At 50.2% G+C, this 19092-nt stretch overlaps 9 protein-coding genes across 9 annotated transcripts; 3 read left to right on the forward strand and 6 right to left on the reverse strand.

The window, feature by feature from the left end:
- Window positions 1-803: 803 nt before the first annotated feature.
- N7508_003974 (uncharacterized protein) lies at window positions 804-1829 on the forward strand (the record flags this gene model as incomplete). Its single annotated transcript, XM_058462040.1, has 1 exon — window positions 804-1829. One exon carries the CDS (start codon window positions 804-806, stop codon window positions 1827-1829), a length of 1026 nt encoding a protein of 341 aa, XP_058320665.1.
- Window positions 1830-2346: 517 nt separating this feature from the next.
- N7508_003975 (Zn(II)2Cys6 transcription factor domain-containing protein) lies at window positions 2347-3583 on the reverse strand (the record flags this gene model as incomplete). Its single annotated transcript, XM_058462041.1, has 2 exons — window positions 2347-3453; window positions 3515-3583. 2 exons carry the CDS (start codon window positions 3581-3583, stop codon window positions 2347-2349), a joined length of 1176 nt encoding a protein of 391 aa, XP_058320666.1.
- A 727-nt stretch (window positions 3584-4310) lies between these two features.
- N7508_003976 (RTA1 domain-containing protein) lies at window positions 4311-5295 on the forward strand (the record flags this gene model as incomplete). The annotated part of the gene is made up of 3 exons (XM_058462042.1): window positions 4311-5026; window positions 5080-5154; window positions 5205-5295. The coding sequence occupies 3 exons, from the start codon at window positions 4311-4313 to the stop codon at window positions 5293-5295; spliced, it is 882 nt and encodes a 293-aa protein (XP_058320667.1).
- Window positions 5296-5761: 466 nt separating this feature from the next.
- Window positions 5762-6484, reverse strand: N7508_003977 (putative ubiquitin conjugating enzyme; the record flags this gene model as incomplete). Its single annotated transcript, XM_058462043.1, has 3 exons — window positions 5762-6015; window positions 6100-6192; window positions 6328-6484. 3 exons carry the CDS (start codon window positions 6482-6484, stop codon window positions 5762-5764), a joined length of 504 nt encoding a protein of 167 aa, XP_058320668.1.
- Window positions 6485-6829: 345 nt separating this feature from the next.
- Window positions 6830-7972, reverse strand: N7508_003978 (uncharacterized protein; the record flags this gene model as incomplete). Its single annotated transcript, XM_058462044.1, has 2 exons — window positions 6830-7765; window positions 7814-7972. 2 exons carry the CDS (start codon window positions 7970-7972, stop codon window positions 6830-6832), a joined length of 1095 nt encoding a protein of 364 aa, XP_058320669.1.
- Window positions 7973-8691: 719 nt separating this feature from the next.
- N7508_003979 (carnitine:acyl carnitine antiporter) lies at window positions 8692-9858 on the reverse strand (the record flags this gene model as incomplete). The annotated part of the gene is made up of 4 exons (XM_058462045.1): window positions 8692-9354; window positions 9422-9438; window positions 9502-9550; window positions 9610-9858. The coding sequence occupies 4 exons, from the start codon at window positions 9856-9858 to the stop codon at window positions 8692-8694; spliced, it is 978 nt and encodes a 325-aa protein (XP_058320670.1).
- An 807-nt stretch (window positions 9859-10665) lies between these two features.
- On the reverse strand, window positions 10666-11512 carry N7508_003980 (CFEM domain-containing protein; the record flags this gene model as incomplete). The annotated part of the gene is made up of 2 exons (XM_058462046.1): window positions 10666-11373; window positions 11429-11512. 2 exons carry the CDS (start codon window positions 11510-11512, stop codon window positions 10666-10668), a joined length of 792 nt encoding a protein of 263 aa, XP_058320671.1.
- A 4064-nt stretch (window positions 11513-15576) lies between these two features.
- On the forward strand, window positions 15577-17150 carry N7508_003981 (uncharacterized protein; the record flags this gene model as incomplete). The annotated part of the gene is made up of 2 exons (XM_058462047.1): window positions 15577-15705; window positions 15756-17150. 2 exons carry the CDS (start codon window positions 15577-15579, stop codon window positions 17148-17150), a joined length of 1524 nt encoding a protein of 507 aa, XP_058320672.1.
- Window positions 17151-17756: 606 nt separating this feature from the next.
- N7508_003982 (uncharacterized protein) lies at window positions 17757-18818 on the reverse strand (the record flags this gene model as incomplete). The annotated part of the gene is made up of 2 exons (XM_058462048.1): window positions 17757-18635; window positions 18693-18818. 2 exons carry the CDS (start codon window positions 18816-18818, stop codon window positions 17757-17759), a joined length of 1005 nt encoding a protein of 334 aa, XP_058320673.1.
- Window positions 18819-19092: the final 274 nt, after the last annotated feature.

Genomic DNA, 19092 nt, shown 5'->3' on the forward strand with positions numbered 1-19092 from the left:
CTTATTACAACGCGCAAACTGGCTTTTTTACATCACATGTAGGCGTTCTTCAATCGTTCCATGGTGTCTTGTACGACCCGTTTCTCGGCTACTGGCGGTCCTGGATAGGGTCTTACGCTCCCCTGCTGGGACATATTCAGGTACAATGGTTGCAGCTTGTATCTATCTCAATCCAGATCTCCATCAAGTGCTACAGGATCCTTTGTTAAGTTGCACGACTGCACTGGACCTCGGCTGCACATGGCTCAATGCCATATCGGTTTTAATTCAACATGAAAACAGGAAATACCTCAATGGTACCAGAGATTGCTAATTTCCTGATTCAGTGCCACTGGCTACTTCTCAGCCAGCTTCACAAATAGATGCCGATATCCAAGCCCGCACGGATGCAAGAGTAACATCGACCCTACTGTGCTACCCGCATTCGACTATCAAGTCTGACTCATGTTCTAGCATCACTGATATATGCTCCGACATGGACTTCCAAGCTCATTACAATGTATCCGATCCTTTGTGTCGTGCTCCATCTTTTTTCGCAGAAACACGAGCAAGATCTTACGTGTGAAATCCCCACAGACTGTTCAATATCATCAGCTTCAATCATGAGCATAGCACACGCCGATGAAGTCGTGCGAGGGGGGTATGGAAAAATATTTGAAGACCACACGGTTTTTCTGACAGGGAGCACTGGGTGTTTAGGGGGCTGTCTCTTGTATAAGTTGGCTTTGCAACTTCCGACTCGCAAGATCTTCGTATTAGTCCGAGGAAGCTCCCAACAGGCGATTGAAAAATGGAGACAAACCATGCCTAACCATGCACAAGCTATTATAGCGACCAAAAAAGTCGAGTTTGTCATTGGGGACGTCAAGAATGTCGACTTCGGGATTCAGCCTGCCATTTTCCAGAAACTCCAAGCCCAAGTCACGCTGGTCATTCATACGGCGGCCAAAATCACACTTGAGGGACCCATTCAAGATGCACTCGAAAACAACTGTCTTCCTGCACTGGAAATGGCACGCATTGCGTCGTTGTTCCGACGATTGAAGCTTCTTGTGCAGCTCTCTACGTCATATGTCAACAGCCATCTCCCAGATGGTCCAGTTCTAGAGCGGATATACCCATTGGGAGACGGCGATCCAGAGGAAGAATTGGCATCCATGATGGCACTTGGAAAATCAGCATACGCAGCTCAGTTCTCATCCAGCTACACCTTGGCCAAGCACATGATGGAACGCCTGCTACTGAAACGCTTCCCAACTCTCCCGATACTGCTGTTACGGCCAACGATCTTTGGCCCTGCATTGAAGCATCCATACGTGTTATATGGACCAGAAGATTCTACGCCTCTTACCAAATTTGCCAGATTCTGGTACGCCGACCGCGGAGCCACCCAGATCTGGCATGCCACCGAAGGCTACAAATCCGGTGCAAACATCCTTGACGAGATACCTGTGGATCTGGTGACAAATGCCTGTCTATTACACGCAGCAGCACGTACAACAGGGATTGTCCACATCGGCTCCCAGCTCTACCATCCGGTGACCTTCGACGAGTTCTTCGACCTAGCTCAAGAAGCCAGCACGCCGCTTGTCCGACGAGAAATGCCAAAGCTGGTCTTCACGGAGGATCACAGTGCACCTCAATGCTTCCTTGCAGAGCTGGTCCAGGTTGGGACTCGCAATTGGCTGTTCGACTGTGGCCGGTCCTACTGGCTGAAGCAGGTCAGTGGACCTTTAAGTATACGGGTATGCAAACACGAGGCCGATAGTTTGAACAAGATACGGATTCTTGATGTTTCTGGACTATCGAAAGAGAAGGCTCGAATCTGAAGTACGCATGGTGTTTGAGGACTGGCTATAGTATACATGTATGAAATAGGTCAGGTTGAGTATGTTTTCAATGCATAGTGTTTGTTAAAGCTGCAAACTAACGCCTTTTTTCAGAGTATTGTACAAATTTGGCAGCGGGTGATACAAGTGAGTCCCTTTGGGATCACCGGTCAATAATCCTGAGACTCAATTGCGACCTGGAATGGCTGGTAGATGTTTCTCTCCCACTGTAGTTGTCGCCCAGGCGATCATATCCTAGTAAGAGCCTCACTGAGCCATCTGCAAGTTCTATTTCGAATTCCCGTACGCGCGTGTGGCTTGGGATCTGGCGTTGGCCAGCTTATGGCAAATTTATTTTATTGCCAGTCCCAACAATGCGGCTATAATCCGTGATCGCGGTTGAATTGGTCTCATATGATCCGGGCTATCGGAGCTTCTTCCGTTGGCTGTGATCGAAATTCTGGGAGCATTCCAGAATTCCAAGAGAAAAAGGTGGGTGTCCAGTCGATGGCTAACCTCAAAGCGCCATCTTCTTCTGGGGCCAAGCAACAGCCTCCGCCCATTGAGGGTCTGCAGGGCGCAGTGCATCCAATAGTTCGCCAACTAAAACTCGACCCGAGTCACGGGCCCACCAATGCTGACCATCAAGCTCGCCAAGTAGAACTCCCCAATGCATGAGGATCAATAGTGCCAGGGGCTGGCGGCGTCGCACATTATCCACAAACTCTTTGTCGACCATGGCCAGCCAAGCCAGAACGTTCGCCGCATCAACTGAAGTGAGTACTCTGGTAGAGAAATGCCGCAGGTAGATAATGGCGTCCTTGTTGATCTGATGCTGATCCGGATCGATGCTGGCGAGGGTTTCGTCGTTCAAAGCACCGAGTCTCTCCAGAGCAGCTTGTGTCTCACTGTCAAGCCCAATCGAGCCCGCATCCCAATAATTTCGTCGGCGAGCAAACAGCTCCAGTTTGATCCAGGACTCACCAATCCGATGAATCTTTTTCACACCTTGCAAGAGTTCAAACACCACGACGATGTTTTCGGTTATACTTGCACTCTCCCCGCGAGCAGCACTTACCCGAGGCAAGGCAATACCAATCACAGTAGTAATGATGGACTGCGCCAGCACAGCCTCGCAGTTCAGTGGCGTGATATTGTCGACTGCCGCCCGATATGGCGCAAAGGTGAGATTGTGATATTGGAGAGCGGTATCAATATACACCAAAGACGCTGGTGGTTCAAGGCTAGTGGCAATATGGAGAGCTCCTAGGGCCAACAGTCCATTCATCAAGAAATCATACTGAAGAGCCAGACGAGGGATGGCGATTTGCCACACATAATGTTCCGAATTGGACGTGCACAGGCTCTCGTAGGTTTCAGTGGAGAACTTGTGCATCAACTCCAAATCTCGTACCCCGGAAATATTCGAAGGAGTGGAGGCAGCTGGGCTTGGGATCCCCAGAGGCCGGGGACTGGAGACACTGGCCACACTAGGTACACTAGGTACACTGACCACAGCTGGGGCATGGCTTGTATGTACTTCGGTCCGAGGCGGCGCTCTCAAATATGTGCATGCTAGCTCCCTCGAGATACAATTGGAGCACGGAGGCCCTCTTTCATCACACTGCGACCGTTAGTCTCATGGAGATATACGGTGGAGCCTCCCCTAGTCACGGCTCACTCACCTTTACACGACGCCGCTTACACTGGTCACAACCCTGGCGGGACTTGGTGTGCGCTCGGCGAGGAGCCATCTCGGAACCCTCGGAGCCTATGATCCTAACCAGTCGGCTTGGAGTCAGTCGAGATGTGAAGTCAAGCGGAGACGGCACGTGACTAACTATAAAAAGACCGTTGACTTCTCTTTTCCCCTGTTGACTTGCATACTTTGCACCTTTTTCCTATCTTGGAGACTCGGAGTTCTGGAGTCTTGTCTGGGTAACTCGTGTCCGAGACAGAGCTCGTATCTTGACCTTACGTCACTCTACTATACAGTCTATACTCTATGCACAGCCGTTTAACTGCTTCCAGGCATATTTCAATGGCGACAATCTCTGATCTGAAGAATTCCTCGATATCCAGATGAGATCTCAGGAGCACTGCCTTCTAGAAACATTCTCGGGGCAAAAATTCAAAGGATCAAAGCGCTGATATTGACGGACTGGGCCGCGTGGGCCGTGTAAGCGAAGAATACGAGAACGAGAACGAACGAGAACGACAACGATGGCGAAAGGCCAATCGCATTATTTGATGCCTTCAGTTTATCCTGCTTACTCTCCACTTGAAGCCCGTTCGTTGTCTGGACGCGACCGTTCAAAAAGTTGACATGGCCCCGAAAATGGGAGTTTGTAGATTACAGAGCTTGGGGGCCTTGGACCCTTTATTTATAATCGTTTCCCACATCTCTCGATTCTCTGTTTTGTTTGTCCTTACTTCACTCTACCCTTTGAACTTCCCCTTACGCTTTGCGCCTCTCACTCGATGGCGAGTTACGCAACCTGCTCTGAAGTAGGCCCTTTGTGTCCGGTCGAAGCGACAACATACGGCTATTACCCCAACTTCGGCGGCAATGTCTTCTTCACGGTGTTCTTTGGTGTCCTCGGATTATGTCAAACCGGTCTGGGTATCTATTACCGGACATGGACATTCCTGACAGCCCTCCTCATCGGCACCTTCATGGAAATGGCAGGATACATTGGCCGAGTCCTTATGAACGACAACCCGTGGTCTGCCCCCGCCTTCAAGCTCCAAATCGTGTGTCTGGTGCTCGCGCCCACCTTTGTCGCAGCTGGAGTTTACCTCACGCTGAAGCACATCATCCTTAACCTGGGACCACAACATTCGATTCTGAAGCCGCGGCTTTTCACCTGGATCTTCATCGGTTGTGATATCGGATCTCTTATCTTGCAGGCCGCCGGAGGTGGTGTCGCTGCAGCCGCTGGCAACACTGATATGGCCATGCTGAAGGCTGGTGACGATATTATCATCGCTGGTATCGCCTTCCAGGTGGGAACAATGGTCGTGTGTGGTGTCTTTGCGCTCATCTTCTTCTGGAGAGTGTTCAAGCATGGCGATGGACTTGCAGGCGAGAAGAACTTGGACACTGGTGTTTCAGCTATTACTCCCAAGTGGATGCCATATGTTATCGGTGCCGAGGTCTTTGCCTACTTCACCGTATTGATTCGGTGTATCTACCGGTATGCGTCCAGTAGTAGGACTAGAAGATGCGCATTTGCTGACAAGAATATAGTATCCCCGAGATGGCTGGCGGCTGGGGAAACCCCCTCATGCAGAAGGAGGACGAGTTCCTTGTCCTGGATGGAATGTGAGTAACTTATGGAATGTTTGAAAGATCACCAACTGACACTCTTACAGGATGATTGCTCTCGCCTGTTTGGCCTTCACTGTCTGCCACCCCGGAGTCTTCCTCCCATCCATGCGCACCGGGTACAAGAACCGTGCCTAAACATCTCCCATTGAGTTTCATGTTGAATTAGCGTTCTTGATACCTATTAATGTCAAATACTTACTCCAGCCAAATCGAACCGTCACCAGCACCGCTATGCAGAGATTGGTTACCGCTGCTGTACGAACTAGAAAATAGACTTGTCTATAGACTGCATGCATATATTGTGAGCAAGACGTTCAAGTATATTTATACTGTAGATCAGAAATCGAGGTAAACCAATCAAGCCAACTCCAGCACCTTCATGAAACGCAAAGAAATGCACCGCAAACAAACAGATCAAGAGCATGGCCATAGATGCGATTGCAGTTAGCCCTAAAACACTGTTACCCAGTGTTCGCTCTATCATGCACAAAACCAACACCGCGATAGATCAGACAAAAGGAAAGATCCAGAGAAAACAAGCAACCCCATGTTAAATAAATCGTAAGCCACCATGTTAAATTGCCGTGAATCATTCCAACATTTACTCCTCCAAGCTGTCACGCACGCATCGACGAACGCGTTTCTTGAACTCCGCAGGGTCCTCACGCCATAGGCGGGCAGCCTCCACATTGGCGGGGCTTTCATCATTGGGACTGGACAGCATAGAAATCACAGAGAGGAGAATGGTTTCGGGGGTTTGGACTGGGGACCAGCGTTCGGCAGCCGACTCGTAACCGTACTTGTCCTCCTCAGGAGGGTGCAGGATGGAGATGCAGACTTCACCACTCTCATAAACTATACAAAAGCAGCCACATGTGAGTATATCAAGTATCAAACCGGCATATACACATCCACGTCACCGAAAGGGAGATCACATACTGTTGGGATGGAAGAGGGGCGACTCAAACTTCATCTTGGGTGGGCGGTGGGGGTATTCGGTAGGGAAGGAAAGACGAGCCCGGAAGAAACCACCTAGAGCAAGCAGAGCATGTTAGCACAGTCTGCATTTCCAAGGTCAAGTGGGTGATGCGGTTGCCAGTGTGGTTGCCGCTGAACCCATGCAAACCTCAACGCTGGACAGCTAAGCAGAGCCGTAGACGAACATACCTCCATATAACTTAACATCATCGGAAATCATGAGCATAACCTCCCACTCAAAGACATTGTTATCGACCAGACCGCAACTGATCCCGGGAATGTCCTTATCGGACTGCATCTGCTGCAGCTGGCGGCCCAGCATGCGGCCTGCAGGAGAAGTCGCCATAGTATAAGGGATGTCACGCGAAAAAGGAACAGGGAAAATGAAGCTGTTCAATCTCAAAGCCAATGACGAGGTTGGGAGAGGCGAGAGATGAGGGGGAAGCAAAAAGAAATGAAGGCGGTGAAACCGAAGCGGGGGGGGGGGGTGATAAGGGCGGTGAAAAAGACTCCGAGATACAACGACGTAACTCCAGGGATGGGTTACATATCGATTTAGGATATCCATACATAAGCAAATTATAATTCAAAAGTCATGTAAAAGTAAATTTATCCAGCAGACATGTCTCGCCTTTCCTCCATATCAGGTCGAGATTCATACATCTCATCGTATTGTATACCCCGAATCGATTTAGAATGCAGGAGAGTTATCCTTGACAGGCTTGGCAGTCTTCATCGCCCAAATGAGCTGGCCACCGAGCACAAGTGAGGCAAAGATACCAAGCGCCACCTCCATGGCAAAGGTCTTACCAACGACCTTGGCGAAGCGAACACGAGCAGCCCAGTCAAAGGTAGTCCAAGCATCCACGATACCAATCTTGCCACTGCCACCGGTGATAGCAGGGTTGACCTTACCACCAAAGGAACGATCGAAAGGCACAATAGTCTCATCTTCCTCGGGGAGCATAGAAGCAGCCACACGAACAAAGATGACACGAGCAGGGATCGAGATCAAGAATGCCAGAATAGCGGGGGCAACAAGGACGCCCATGAAACGGAACAAGGCCACCAAGGACGGCACTTCATTGTTGTTGGAAACGTCAAGCCAGCCAGCAAACTCAGCAATCGCCAGCGGGATGAAGAAAGCAGCGGCAGTGAGAATATCCTGCACAGCAGCGGCAGGTGCAATCTTAATCCAAGTCTTGTAGCTGGGAATACGCTGGTAAAAGCTCTTGGGGGAGGGCTCAGAGATGACAATGTGGACCCAAGCCATCTGCCAGGTGGCGAACAGAACGCTCAGGAAGGACTGAACAAAGAAGGAGCCAATGTAGGAAGTAACAGGGATAGGAATCAGACCAGCAATGAAGCTACGAGCAGCAGCGTAAGCCACGAACATGCCAGCACCGCGGAAGCGCGACCAGAAGCCAGCGCGGGAGCGCAAGTGTTTCACTGTAGTACGCAGCTTGCTGGTGATAGGCTTGAGGGGAGTGGCAGTGCCGATCTCGGGTTCGTCTTCATCGGTGGGTTTGATAGGGTTGGGCTCGGAAGCAATGCGAACATAGATATCGGGGTTGGTATCTTCGACGGCGGCCAGAGTCGCAATCACCATGCCGTAGGTATACTCAATCTATTGATTGTCAGTAACATTACATCCAAAAGATGGATACCAACTTACAGCCCAGAACATCAGACCAAACACCACGGCAGTGACGGCAATGACAATCATCACTCCAACCTCGGGCTCCCCAGTGTTGGGCTTATCCGCAGGCCCCCGCAAGTGAGCGGCAGCAAGGTCAGTGCCCCGGCGCATAATATGACTGCTGATGGCCGACATGTTGCAAATTAGATAAAATAATGATGAAAGGAAGTCAGACGGGGGGAACGGGCGCTTTATGAATACAAAGCAGAGCAGGCAGAGCAGGCAGCACACCACTAGCGCCGGAGCTTACGGTACTCTGACGGTACTTAGACTTTGCCGGGTTCCACATACAAAAAGAAGTATCGGGCTTGTACCCTATTGACATCACTCTGGGTAGCACTGACTCGACTTGAAAGAATACTTGACTCGAGATGTAGCACTGTAGATAATTTCTCTTCTTTCACAGCAACTCACGGCCAAATGGCAGAGAAATGAGAACTGACGAGGCTGTATAAATATAGAACCCCCTAGATCGGGCTTTAGCGGCCCCGACTGTGCCGGATTGGCCCCCAACGTTAGCGCTAAGGATCAGTTTTGGTTACTTGGGGCCAATCCTGGAACTCGCTTGTTAAGCCCAGCTTTATACGAAGGGTCCGAGTGGGAAAACCTGGTGTTGAGCCTCAATGATTCAGGCAAAGTGGAAGTGGGTATTCTCCATAGCCTATGATTTGCTGGCCCTTTGAATACACCTAGATTGCAATTTGATGTTATAGGTGACGCCCCAGTTATTGGACTCTATAGAATATGGGCGTCTAAAACATACAGATGCGAACCAATCCAGATCAAATCACCATCCGTGGATGGGACACAAAACGCTGCAAAAGACCAAAGTATCTACAAACACTATTTGACCTCTAGTCAAACAGATTTTTCATGAATTTGTGAGCCAGCTCAACACCAAGGAAGGTGGCAGCGTTGGCAGGCACCGCACGAGCCAGAGCCGGTCCGAAGCCAGGGAAGAAGGCCTTGAAACCACCACTGGCGTAGACTGACCGGATGGTACCACCGATAGTGGGCTTTCCGGGTGCGCTCTGCAGACGAGACTTGATGGTGTCGACGGGGAAGACGGGAATCCACATGGCAATACCGGCAGCACCACCAGCGCACAGAACAGCGGACAGAGACAGCTCGCCGGTAACGTTTCCATTCTCATCCTTGGGGGTCAACGAGCGCTTGATGTACTCGTAAGCGGCAAAGTACGCAGCAGAACCGGGGCCATCACGAGCCAGCGTCATGGCGCTGCCACGGAACACACTGCGGATACCACCCTCCTTGTACAGCTGGCGCACGACGTCGGTACCGCCGGAGTACTTGGGCTTTTGGCCGGGGGGAGGAGGGTTCTGGCCCTGAATCTGGAGAAGGACCTTGACACGCTCAAAGGGCGCGGTGATCAGGGTCATGGGAATGGCCGAGAAGAAACCTGCTGCGGAGATCTGTGCAATAGAGTACTGGGGAGTGTCGTGCTTGATGGGGACGACGGAGAACTTGTTCACAAGGGTCTTGCCCACATCGTAACCCTGGTGCAGTGTTAGTAGTGCTTCCGACCGGGCGATTGCGGGCTCTTCAGGGTCTAATAAAACATACCCAAAAGCTGACAGCGACTATGCGACAGGGTATATTAGCTTGAATTCAACCAATTGCATATATGAGACCAGCACACTTACACATAGGAGTGACACCGACGAGGGGCGCAGAGACACCGGCATACAGACCCTACAAAGCACTGTCAGTTAATCGCACATTCCAATCCCCTTTAATTATCGAGTTCATACCCTGGACAGACCCTCACGGGCAATTGTGCGCTTCACCACATCCATAGCACCCGAGTAGACACCCTTCTCCGCAGTCTGCAAGCGCACCTTGACCAGATCAAAGGGATGTCCGACAACCACAGCACAGAGACCACCAGCTGCACCAGCTGCAAGCGAGCGTAGCTGCGCAATGGTTTGGTTCACGGCCTTGGTCTCAGCGACCTTGACCTCATCTTTGAGCTGTTGCGGGGGAGAAGTGGAAGTCGACATTGTGTGTTCGGGGCGAAGAGAAGAAGGGTGGAAATAGAGAAGGCTCGAGTAAGAAAGGAGAAAAGAGAGAATAGGTAGAGCAGCAAATCCACCGAAGACCCAGAAATGGAAGATCCGACAGAAATGACGACCGAAGCCGAATAGCGCTTCCCCGGACAAAGTAATGTGCCTCGGCTCGGCAGCGGAGAAACCGGCTTCCCGTTGATATGCGAGTTAAAGAGTCAACTATTGGTCTTGAATTACCTGTATATGCTAGGTTATTTTGCAAGATATAAGTTAAAAGATTCTCTACTTCTGTCTGCTCTTATTACGTCGGAGACCGCCGCGTTCGGGTGAACGGGAAACACAGTTCGACTACTCCACGTTTCCCCGCGGAATAAAGGATGCCGGATGTCCGTCTTGGGAGTGGGTGTAATTCGATGTCAGGTGGACATTTAAGTATTACTTTGAAGCTATAGAAAAATGTACCAGTACATACATAGAGAAGACAAGCATATACACCGAGGTCGCGATCACATGGAAATCCACATGCTCCGACGTCATGGTCATGTGCCTAGATCTACATCTATAGCGCAGCCTTACGATGGACAGGGGTATACATGTAGAATGCCATATTCCATTCATTAATTTGGTCATTAGATTAATAGCTCCAAAGAGCAGGAGAATAAGAAACATTGTACCAATCATGACCCCGGTTCATATCCTGTACCTATACAAGCCAAACGGCGACACATGATTCATTACCCACAGATTACCAGAAAAACTCTGTTCCATGTAAATTGACATTATCAAATTGACATTGTCAATTTAGAGGGCGAGGAGAGCGACCAGACCGAGAGCGCCCATGGCACCACTGCCGACAGTGGCCATGGGGGCAGCAGCACCGGTGCTGGTGGAAGGAGCAGCAGAGCCGGAGGCAGAGTCAGACCCGCTGCTGGAGTCAGAGGAGTCAGAGCCGGAGCCGTTGGAGTCGGAGTTGGAATCGGAGCCAGAGCCAGAGCCAGTCTCGGTGGAAGAGGCACCAGTACCGGAGACAGTGCCAGTGGAAGTCATTGTGGTCATGGAGCCAGAGACAGTGCCGGTGCTAGTCATGGTGGTCAAGCCAGAGGCGCCAGAGCCGGTCATGGAGCCAGTCATAGAACCAGTCATGTCGGAACCGGTCATGGAGCCGGTGGTCATGGAGCCAGCGGCGCCAGTAGCACCGGTCATAGAGCTAGTCATGGTACCAGTCATGGAGCCAGTGGAGTCAGAGCCAGCACCGGCGCCAGAGGCAGTAGAGCTGGAGTCAGAGTCGGAGCTGGACCGAGTAGAGCTAGCATCAGAGCCAGCAACACCGCCAGGGCACTTGGCGACAGCCATGGAGAGAACCTTCTCAGCGTCATCGCTGGGGCAGGCCTGCTTGGTGCAGTCACGGATACCGAACTTGTAGTCGTCGGTCTTGCAAAGGCAGGACATGTCGTCAGCTTTGCAGCCAAGCTCAGAGGCCTTGTTGTTCATGTTGGAGACGCACATTTGCTATAAACAAAGCGATCAGCATTTCTCTCTATGGTAACCAAAAGACAGTACTCACAGCGCAATCAGAGGCAGAAGGGTCGGCGACAGCGAAGCCGGCGGCGGCCAGCAGGGCCAGGGCAAGGGGAGAGAAGGACTTCATTGTGATGTTTGGAGAGAGAAGGTCTCGATTGACTAGAGGTAGAGGATATGAAAGGTTGAGGAGTGAAGAAGAATGTGGAGGATCAGAAATGAACTGGAGTGCAAGGACATAGTGTTTTATAAATGGGACCTGTAAATTCTAGCTGAGAATCAAACTCTGCATGTAGCCGGGCCACAGCCACTTGCCCCGGACTGGAAATTGAGTGTCGGTGGTCGAAGCTCGCATTGGAGCCCAATGACTATGCAGGATCGGCCGTGTGGATTGCCTCGCAGGGCAGCAGTTGGCGCATCGCTACCGCACCAACGTGGGCAGATTGGACCGTGGCCTGATTCTTGTATCGCATGAAGTCATCGCTATCAACAAGCTGGCTCTGATCTCTCGAATTGGGATTGATCGACCTTGCACCCCATCTCCATATGTCGATCTCATTCGCTGATCCAATGGGCCAAGCCACTCAGGGGCCCATCAGGCTCAATTGGAGCCCGGGATTTGCCTTTCAAGGGTTCCCCTGGAACAAGGCGATCTGATTATCCAATTCCAAATGGTGCATGGTGCATGGTGCATGGTGCAGGCTGTGAGCTGTAGGCTGCAGGATTCACTTTGTCGCTTCAAAATCATGGCACTACCCATGACGGTCTTACTTGCAGCAATTGTGGCCACCGGCGTCACACCGAAGAAATATAGATTGCGGTAAATAAACAAACAAGGCAGAGGCCATGGGTGGCGCTGATCGACACTCAGATCCGAATCGGGGGCTCTTTGGATCTAGTCCGAATAGTCGCTGGATACGTCGAGAGTCCGATCGCACTATTGAAAGTCTCTTCGCGTCACCGCTCCCCAGCCACAAACATTCCCCCAGCCACCTTCCTCTCTCAGTACAGTCTCTGCAGTATTTGTTCGGAGGCTTGTTTCATGTAAAAGGGATATCCCTTGCATAGAACACGGGAAGTCCGGTCCTGTGGAATTGGCCGATGAGGTTGGGTTTTGAAATGCCGATCAACATCCAATTTCCTAGTTTCGATAGACTTTGCGATCAGGATCAAGGGATCGCTTGGTTCAATGGACAAAATAGTCAGTAATAATTTACAGGTCATTGATAATTTTGAACTGGTGTGATTGACTTGACAAAGAAGTTCTGGAGTCCAACAAAGATGTCCGACCTTCCTAACCTGGACGGTGTCACGTGGAATCCAAATTTCCTCCTATAAGAGCGGTATGGCTGGCAATATGTCTGTCATGAAGGTGTCTCCATCGCCTCTCTGGTATTTTCATGCATATGCCTGAAGACGTTTCAGCCGTACTGTTGCTCCAGTGATGCCCCGCTGGTCCACATCGGTGACTAGGCATTATAGATAATGTCCGTGTCCAAAGAAGCCCGCTACAAGGAGTGCAATGCTTGTGTCTAGGCTAAAGCCAAACATAGCCACAGCACACTCCGTGTGGGTATTTCCGATGTGCTCAGCGCTCTTCAGCGGAGCTTCTCTAACCAGTATTTAGCTTGGAAGCCCAAGCTTTGCCTGCCCAACACCCTATCAGCTCGCATGATACATCTGCGGTCACAATATCCAATGTTGAAATCCCGAGAGGCTGGAGCTCCCTCGGACATCACGAAACTGTACTCATTTCAGCTATTCGCGCCCTTGCCTCCAAGATCTGACCGAGACATCTGACTCTAGACCGGGCCCCAGCCTTTCTGGCACATCTACAGTTACACTAACATGGTCCTTTGGGTATTATCAGGAGCAATGATATCGCAGTATCCCACAACCCTTTCCCCCTCATGATTCACGCCTGCTGGCCCTGTCATTCTTTGACGAGCCTCATAAGAAGCGATGACAAATCATGAGTGGTGGCCCAGAGTCAGCTTAAGTGGCAACAAAACACGCATTTAAAACAACCTTCATTAACACACAGTTTCATAAGAGAACCTTACCCTTTTCAAAATAGCCGAATTTTGATTATTCACCAGTCATCTTCAAGCGGGTTCAAAGCATGTCTTCGTCATCACCTCATGACCGCATGCAGTCTTTCTATAGCTAGTGAAGGATTATACAATATGGTATTATGAATACCCGATGTTTAGCCTTTTTTTGATTCTTGCCATGCTTTCTCTCTAGTGGCTCAAAAACCGACTTGACTATAGTTTATTTGACGCCAAGGGGACCCAAATTATCAGATGCCTTTATATCTGAGCATGACTGGCTTGTCGAGTTTTATGAAATGGACAGTATTAGTGAAGACGATACGCCGATCGGTCCTTGGGGTACCTAAATCGTGCAGAATTCGCTGACGTGTCGCGCGGCTTTCGTGGTTCATGGGATCTGCTGGACCAAAGTAAGCATTTTGAAGATGAAGTCAATTTAGATCTGCTTTCTAGATCTGCCTCGATGGCATTCCAGAAACGGGAAGAGCGGATCTTCCGGATGAATCTATGGATGCTTGAGTTTGGCCAGTCAACAGCTGACAAGCCAATATGTTTATCGTCTCTGAAATGCTCCAGAGCGACGCTCCGTCTCAGGGAACCAAGCAGCAAGAAACTCTCTTAAAAAGAAGAAAGGGGAAAGAAAGAGGGGAAAAAAGAAGAAAGCAAGTGAATCTGGAAGTAATACTACACTTACCTTGGACTCCTTTGACTTACTCCCGATGGAGATTCGGGAGCAAATCGCAGTCCTCCTTCCAACTATGAAATTTGTTCGCCTTCGGTTTGTTTCTCGAGCCATGTCGGTTTTCGTTGGGAGTCAGAAATTTTGGGAATTCCAATTTTGGGTAAACGGAGAGCATGAGTGTCTTTCCTTTCTAGCAGATAGCCCTCAAAAAGGTGAAAGCAATGACAGGCGAAGCATCTACCATGATTGTGCCGAGAGTAACAACCCATTTGTAGTTGAAATTGGCCGCCGTCCACGCAGATGATGTGGGGAATGCTTCCATGATAATCATGTGGACTTGTGTCATCAACGCAAAAGCTTGTGTTGGTTTGCTTATAACTCCTAAATAGAAAGGATCTGGGACGAAGCGGCTTTCAGCAGTGAGCCGCAGACAATCTGGTAGAGCCATCACAAGCAGACTGACAATGACGTTAAGAGGAGACGATACTGCTCGCAACAGCAGAGAGCCCACGAAGCTGGATCTGAAGACTCCCATCGGCAGAGTAGTGGCAGCATAAAGGGCGTGTTAGTCCTTTCGCTGACGTGGCCTAGGTGGTGTTTAAATGGAAGACCTCCATTACGAGCGAAAGGCGAAAGTTGTGACGCATAGACAAGAATCCAATCGAAACCACTCAAAGCAGTTTCTGGGACAGAACATCCATATCCGGGGGTCGCAAAATGCCGAGATCATGCAGATAACAGTTCCCATAATTGTTGCAGCTACATAAGACACAGCCATAGACTCTGGCGTGAATTTCCTGGCATTATGCGTGGTTTCAACGATATACGCTGGTGATAGCCAAGCTGAATTTGCCCAGATTGAGGCAAATTAGGTCACAGGAAGTGCAACTCCCGGGCTCCAGTCTGAGTAGTTTTTATACTTGCCGAATATCTCAGAGCCAGATGCGAAAGGAGCGCATATAGACGTATTGGGTGACCGGGAGACCGACCATTGAGAAAATAATTTGCACGAGAGGAATAATTGCTAGAAGAAGATATTCAATTATCATCCATTGAAAATAGAAGGGAACAGAGAACGGGAACAAAGAAGAGGAAAAAAAAAGAGGTAAGGGAATCAGTCACTGCATAAAATCATTCGCCAGCCGATCTTGTCTATCCGCAATGATAGTCCGGCAAGCAATATAAAAACGATTCCCATGGCAATGACCATATTCTGGGCCTCGGTGGAGGCTCTACATGGCGAGAGGCCCTGCAGAGATTCGTTAGCGTAGAGTCTGAGGGAAGAATAGTCTTCGATGTAAGAGGACTTAGGACCTTAGTATCAATATCCAAGCAATAGCTGGATGTTATGCGTGAAATGGTAAGACGGTGGTCCGTCGGGGTTCCGCAGTAGAAGAAGTTGGGCTTATCACTTCCCCGCAACTCTCTCCCTTCACCAGCTTCAGCTTCAGCTTCAAAATGGTCATGAGAAAGGCCACTTCACCATTGACGCCAGAGCTCGATGTCTTGGTGCATCAGCAAATGGACAAATGGAAAGTCCCCGGACTGACCATGGCCATAGTTCATGGCTCCAGCACCTGGTCAAAGGTAATCAGTTACACCACCCAATTGACTTCTTCATGCTCATCTATTATCAGGCATATGGAATCGCGGAATTCCCCGATCGGAAAATGACCACTGGTACTCTGTTCTCGACATGTAGCACCACCAAAGCTTTCGCCTCTGCGGCCGTCTCTCTCGCCATCGATGATAGCAAGAACAATGAGTCTCCACTTCGCTGGGACACACCCCTTGCATCTATCATCCCGGATGACTTTGTGTTAGAGACAGACTACAGCACAAATCATACAACGATTGAAGATGCCCTCTCCCACCGGTCAGGACTATCAACTTTCGATGCCTGCCTTGTCCTGGCACATCCCGATCGACCTCTGCGTGAGGCAGTCCGGAGATTGAGACACCTTCCTATGAAATATTCACCCCGCAGCACATTTTCCTATAATAACCACATGTACATGACCGTATCGCATGCCCTGGAACAAATTGAAGGCCGACCTTTCGGCGATATCATCAAAGCACGTATCTTGGAGCCCTTGGGGATGAACGACACATACTTCTCCGTCCAAGAAGTCTCCAAAGATCCAACTCTCAGTCCTAGACTTGCAAGAGGGTACACCTGGGACGTAGATTCAAAGAAATACGTCGCAGAGCCATATATGAACGACGTAGCCGTGACAGGCGCCGGGGCAATGGTCAGCAATGTCCTCGAGTACACGAAATGGCTCCGAACAATGATCTACCAAAAAGGACCCATCTCACCAGAAGGCCATGCAGCACTCATTCAACCACGGACCATAGTAACAGACATGAGCGACCTGGTCGCACCACCAGCACCACACCAACTCTACGCGCTAGGCTGGTTCATACACAGCTACCGTGGCGAACCACTCTACTGGCACAGCGGCAGCTGGGTCGGATTCGGAATCATGGTCGGCTTCCTCCCAAACAAGAGCTGCGGCTTCGCAATGATGAGCAACACGCAGAACGGGCGACACGCAGAGGTGGAGATATTCCTACACCTCCTCGACTCGATCTCGGGTGGACCAGCGAGCAAGATTCCACGGACGATGGGACCAAGCAACGTAACAGAATCACGCATGCCCGAGACAATGAGCGAAGCAATGAAACGGCTCTATCCATGTCTGCCTGATCCGCCCATCGCCCATTCCCTGCCGTTGCACCAGTATGCGGGGCGATACGAGCATCCCGGGATTGGATATATCACCGTTGACATTGAGAGTGGGCACCTGGGTGCGAACCTGCTGGACCGTGTTACAGCAGGCATACTATCCTTTGATCATGCCAGTGGGGAGTTCTTTGTGGCATCCTTCTTCCAGCCAAAGTCTATTGGGATGTATAGTGAATACTTCAAGGCAGAATTTAGTATTGATGCTTCCGGGATTCCGAGCGCCATGGGTCTGGATCTAGAGCCGGCGTTGGGCGAGGAGAAGATCTGGTTTCGACGCAAGTGATGTGGTTTGACTCCGTTAGGCAGATACATATTTTGAAGCCACAAGATATTGGATTCGAGTGGGTCACCAATTGCCAGCGTTCCCTTTCTTATAGATCAAACTTTAAAAGCCTTACACAGTAGTCTCTGTCTAGTTTGTGTTAATTAAAGCTTATATTACAACCCACTGAGACATGCAATTTAAAAGAATAAAGATGCCTAGTCCAATGTAACCAACTACGCCCTACGGAGTGTTCGGGACCCAGCTCAACCCCGACCCGCTCGGCTCGGTGGAGCCAAAAAAAATCTTTGCCATCCACACACAGTGGAAATGCAAAAAGTGATTGACCGACGCAGGGGTCGAACCTGCAATCTCTTGATTCGTAGTCAAGCGCCTTGCCATTGGGCCAGCCGGCCTACTTGTTGGAGTAACAGCAGAAAATGCACGTGATACTTGAGAGACTGATATTGGGTATACCGTTCCACGTGATACTCATCAGGTAGAGGATAATAGATACAGATACAGAGACAGAGGTAGAACAGGCATGACAAGGGGAAAGGAAATGGCATGGTGATGCTAGGTATTTGATGCAAAAGAACGCTGAAAAACAATATCAAAACTGGTAGGTCATACATCTGACTCGGGGACGGTCAGATGGATCCGAGGGACCATGGGCGACTTTTCAGAAGGACTACCCTCTTCAAGAGAGATATCCTGCGAGTAACGAGGAGAGGTCCTCCACCCGACACGAGCAGAGAAAGACATGAGAAGCGATCCGACGAAGAAGCCGAACAGGCAAGCCGCGAGACCGGCGACTGCCCCCAGAACAGCAGGCCAGATAATTGGACGGACAATGCGCATGAAAGCATTCTTTGGACGGTGATGGTGGCCCGGACGACGGTGACCAGAGCGATGAGGGGAAGTAGGCGCAGCCCAGAAAGAAGAAATAGAGAAAGGCGAGTTGGACTCCTTGGAGTTGACGCTGGAGTGGGAGTCGGAGTCGACAGAGACATCCTTGATCTCACTGTGATCCTCCGATTCAGTCGAGTGCGCATCATTCGCATTCTCACTAATGGCAACAGAAGTCTTCGCCTCAAAGAAGGACCCGACATGCGTCTTCCAGTACTTGACAACCCACGGCCGACTCTTCTGCGCAAAGTGATCGGCCTGGAAACCGCCGCGCGCAGGCTTTACACGGATGCGCGTAATGTGGTGAGAACCATCTTGGTAATTGACAAGATCGACGACGGCAGCGTCGGGGGAGACAAGGTTGCCATGTAGATCGAGGAGTTCCACGCGAACACGAACAATGCCCGCTACCGAGCCGACTTTATTTGCGGCGAGGGGACGACTGTCGATTGTGTAGGATAATTCCACGGACTTTTCACTCTGGGTTGGGTGGGATGCTTTGTAGAGCGGTGCGGTGAGTTGCATTGTTATTGATGGGGGGTAGACTTGGTCGTTGTTGGCATAAAGGCTGCCATCTTTGATGGTCCAGTCGAGGGACTGTGATTGTTAGAATGTATGGTTTTTTTTTTGTTGAATACTGTTGCAGGTACATACCAGAAGTGATTTGACGCCGGTTTCGAGGTCGTCGGGTGAAGGAACGAAAGGAAGGCGGAGTTGGTGAGACTTGATTGGGGTCGCGGTGGCGACAGCCAGGCACAAAGCCAACCATGGGAGACGCATGATGAAGACTTTATGTGAAGAGAGTGAGGGAGAGTAGAAAAAGGACAAGAAGGAAATAGGATAGAGGGAGAAGAAGGCCGAGCAATAAATAACCAAGCCGAATCGAGAGGGGAAGCTAAGACTTTTAGACCCCACGGCTTCGGGGTCTTACGTTGGAAGGGCTGCCTGTCCGAGAAGTATGGAACAAGTGGAAGTGGAAGTGGAAATGGAAGTGGAACATTGGAGCCTAAATATCAAGTTGGATTCCGTGATAACCGTGAGAAATAACCTCAAG

This window comes from Penicillium antarcticum, assembly GCF_028974205.1.
Source record: "Penicillium antarcticum strain IBT 31339 chromosome Unknown utg000004l_segment0_segment0, whole genome shotgun sequence".
Lineage (NCBI taxonomy): Eukaryota > Fungi > Ascomycota > Eurotiomycetes > Eurotiales > Aspergillaceae > Penicillium > Penicillium antarcticum.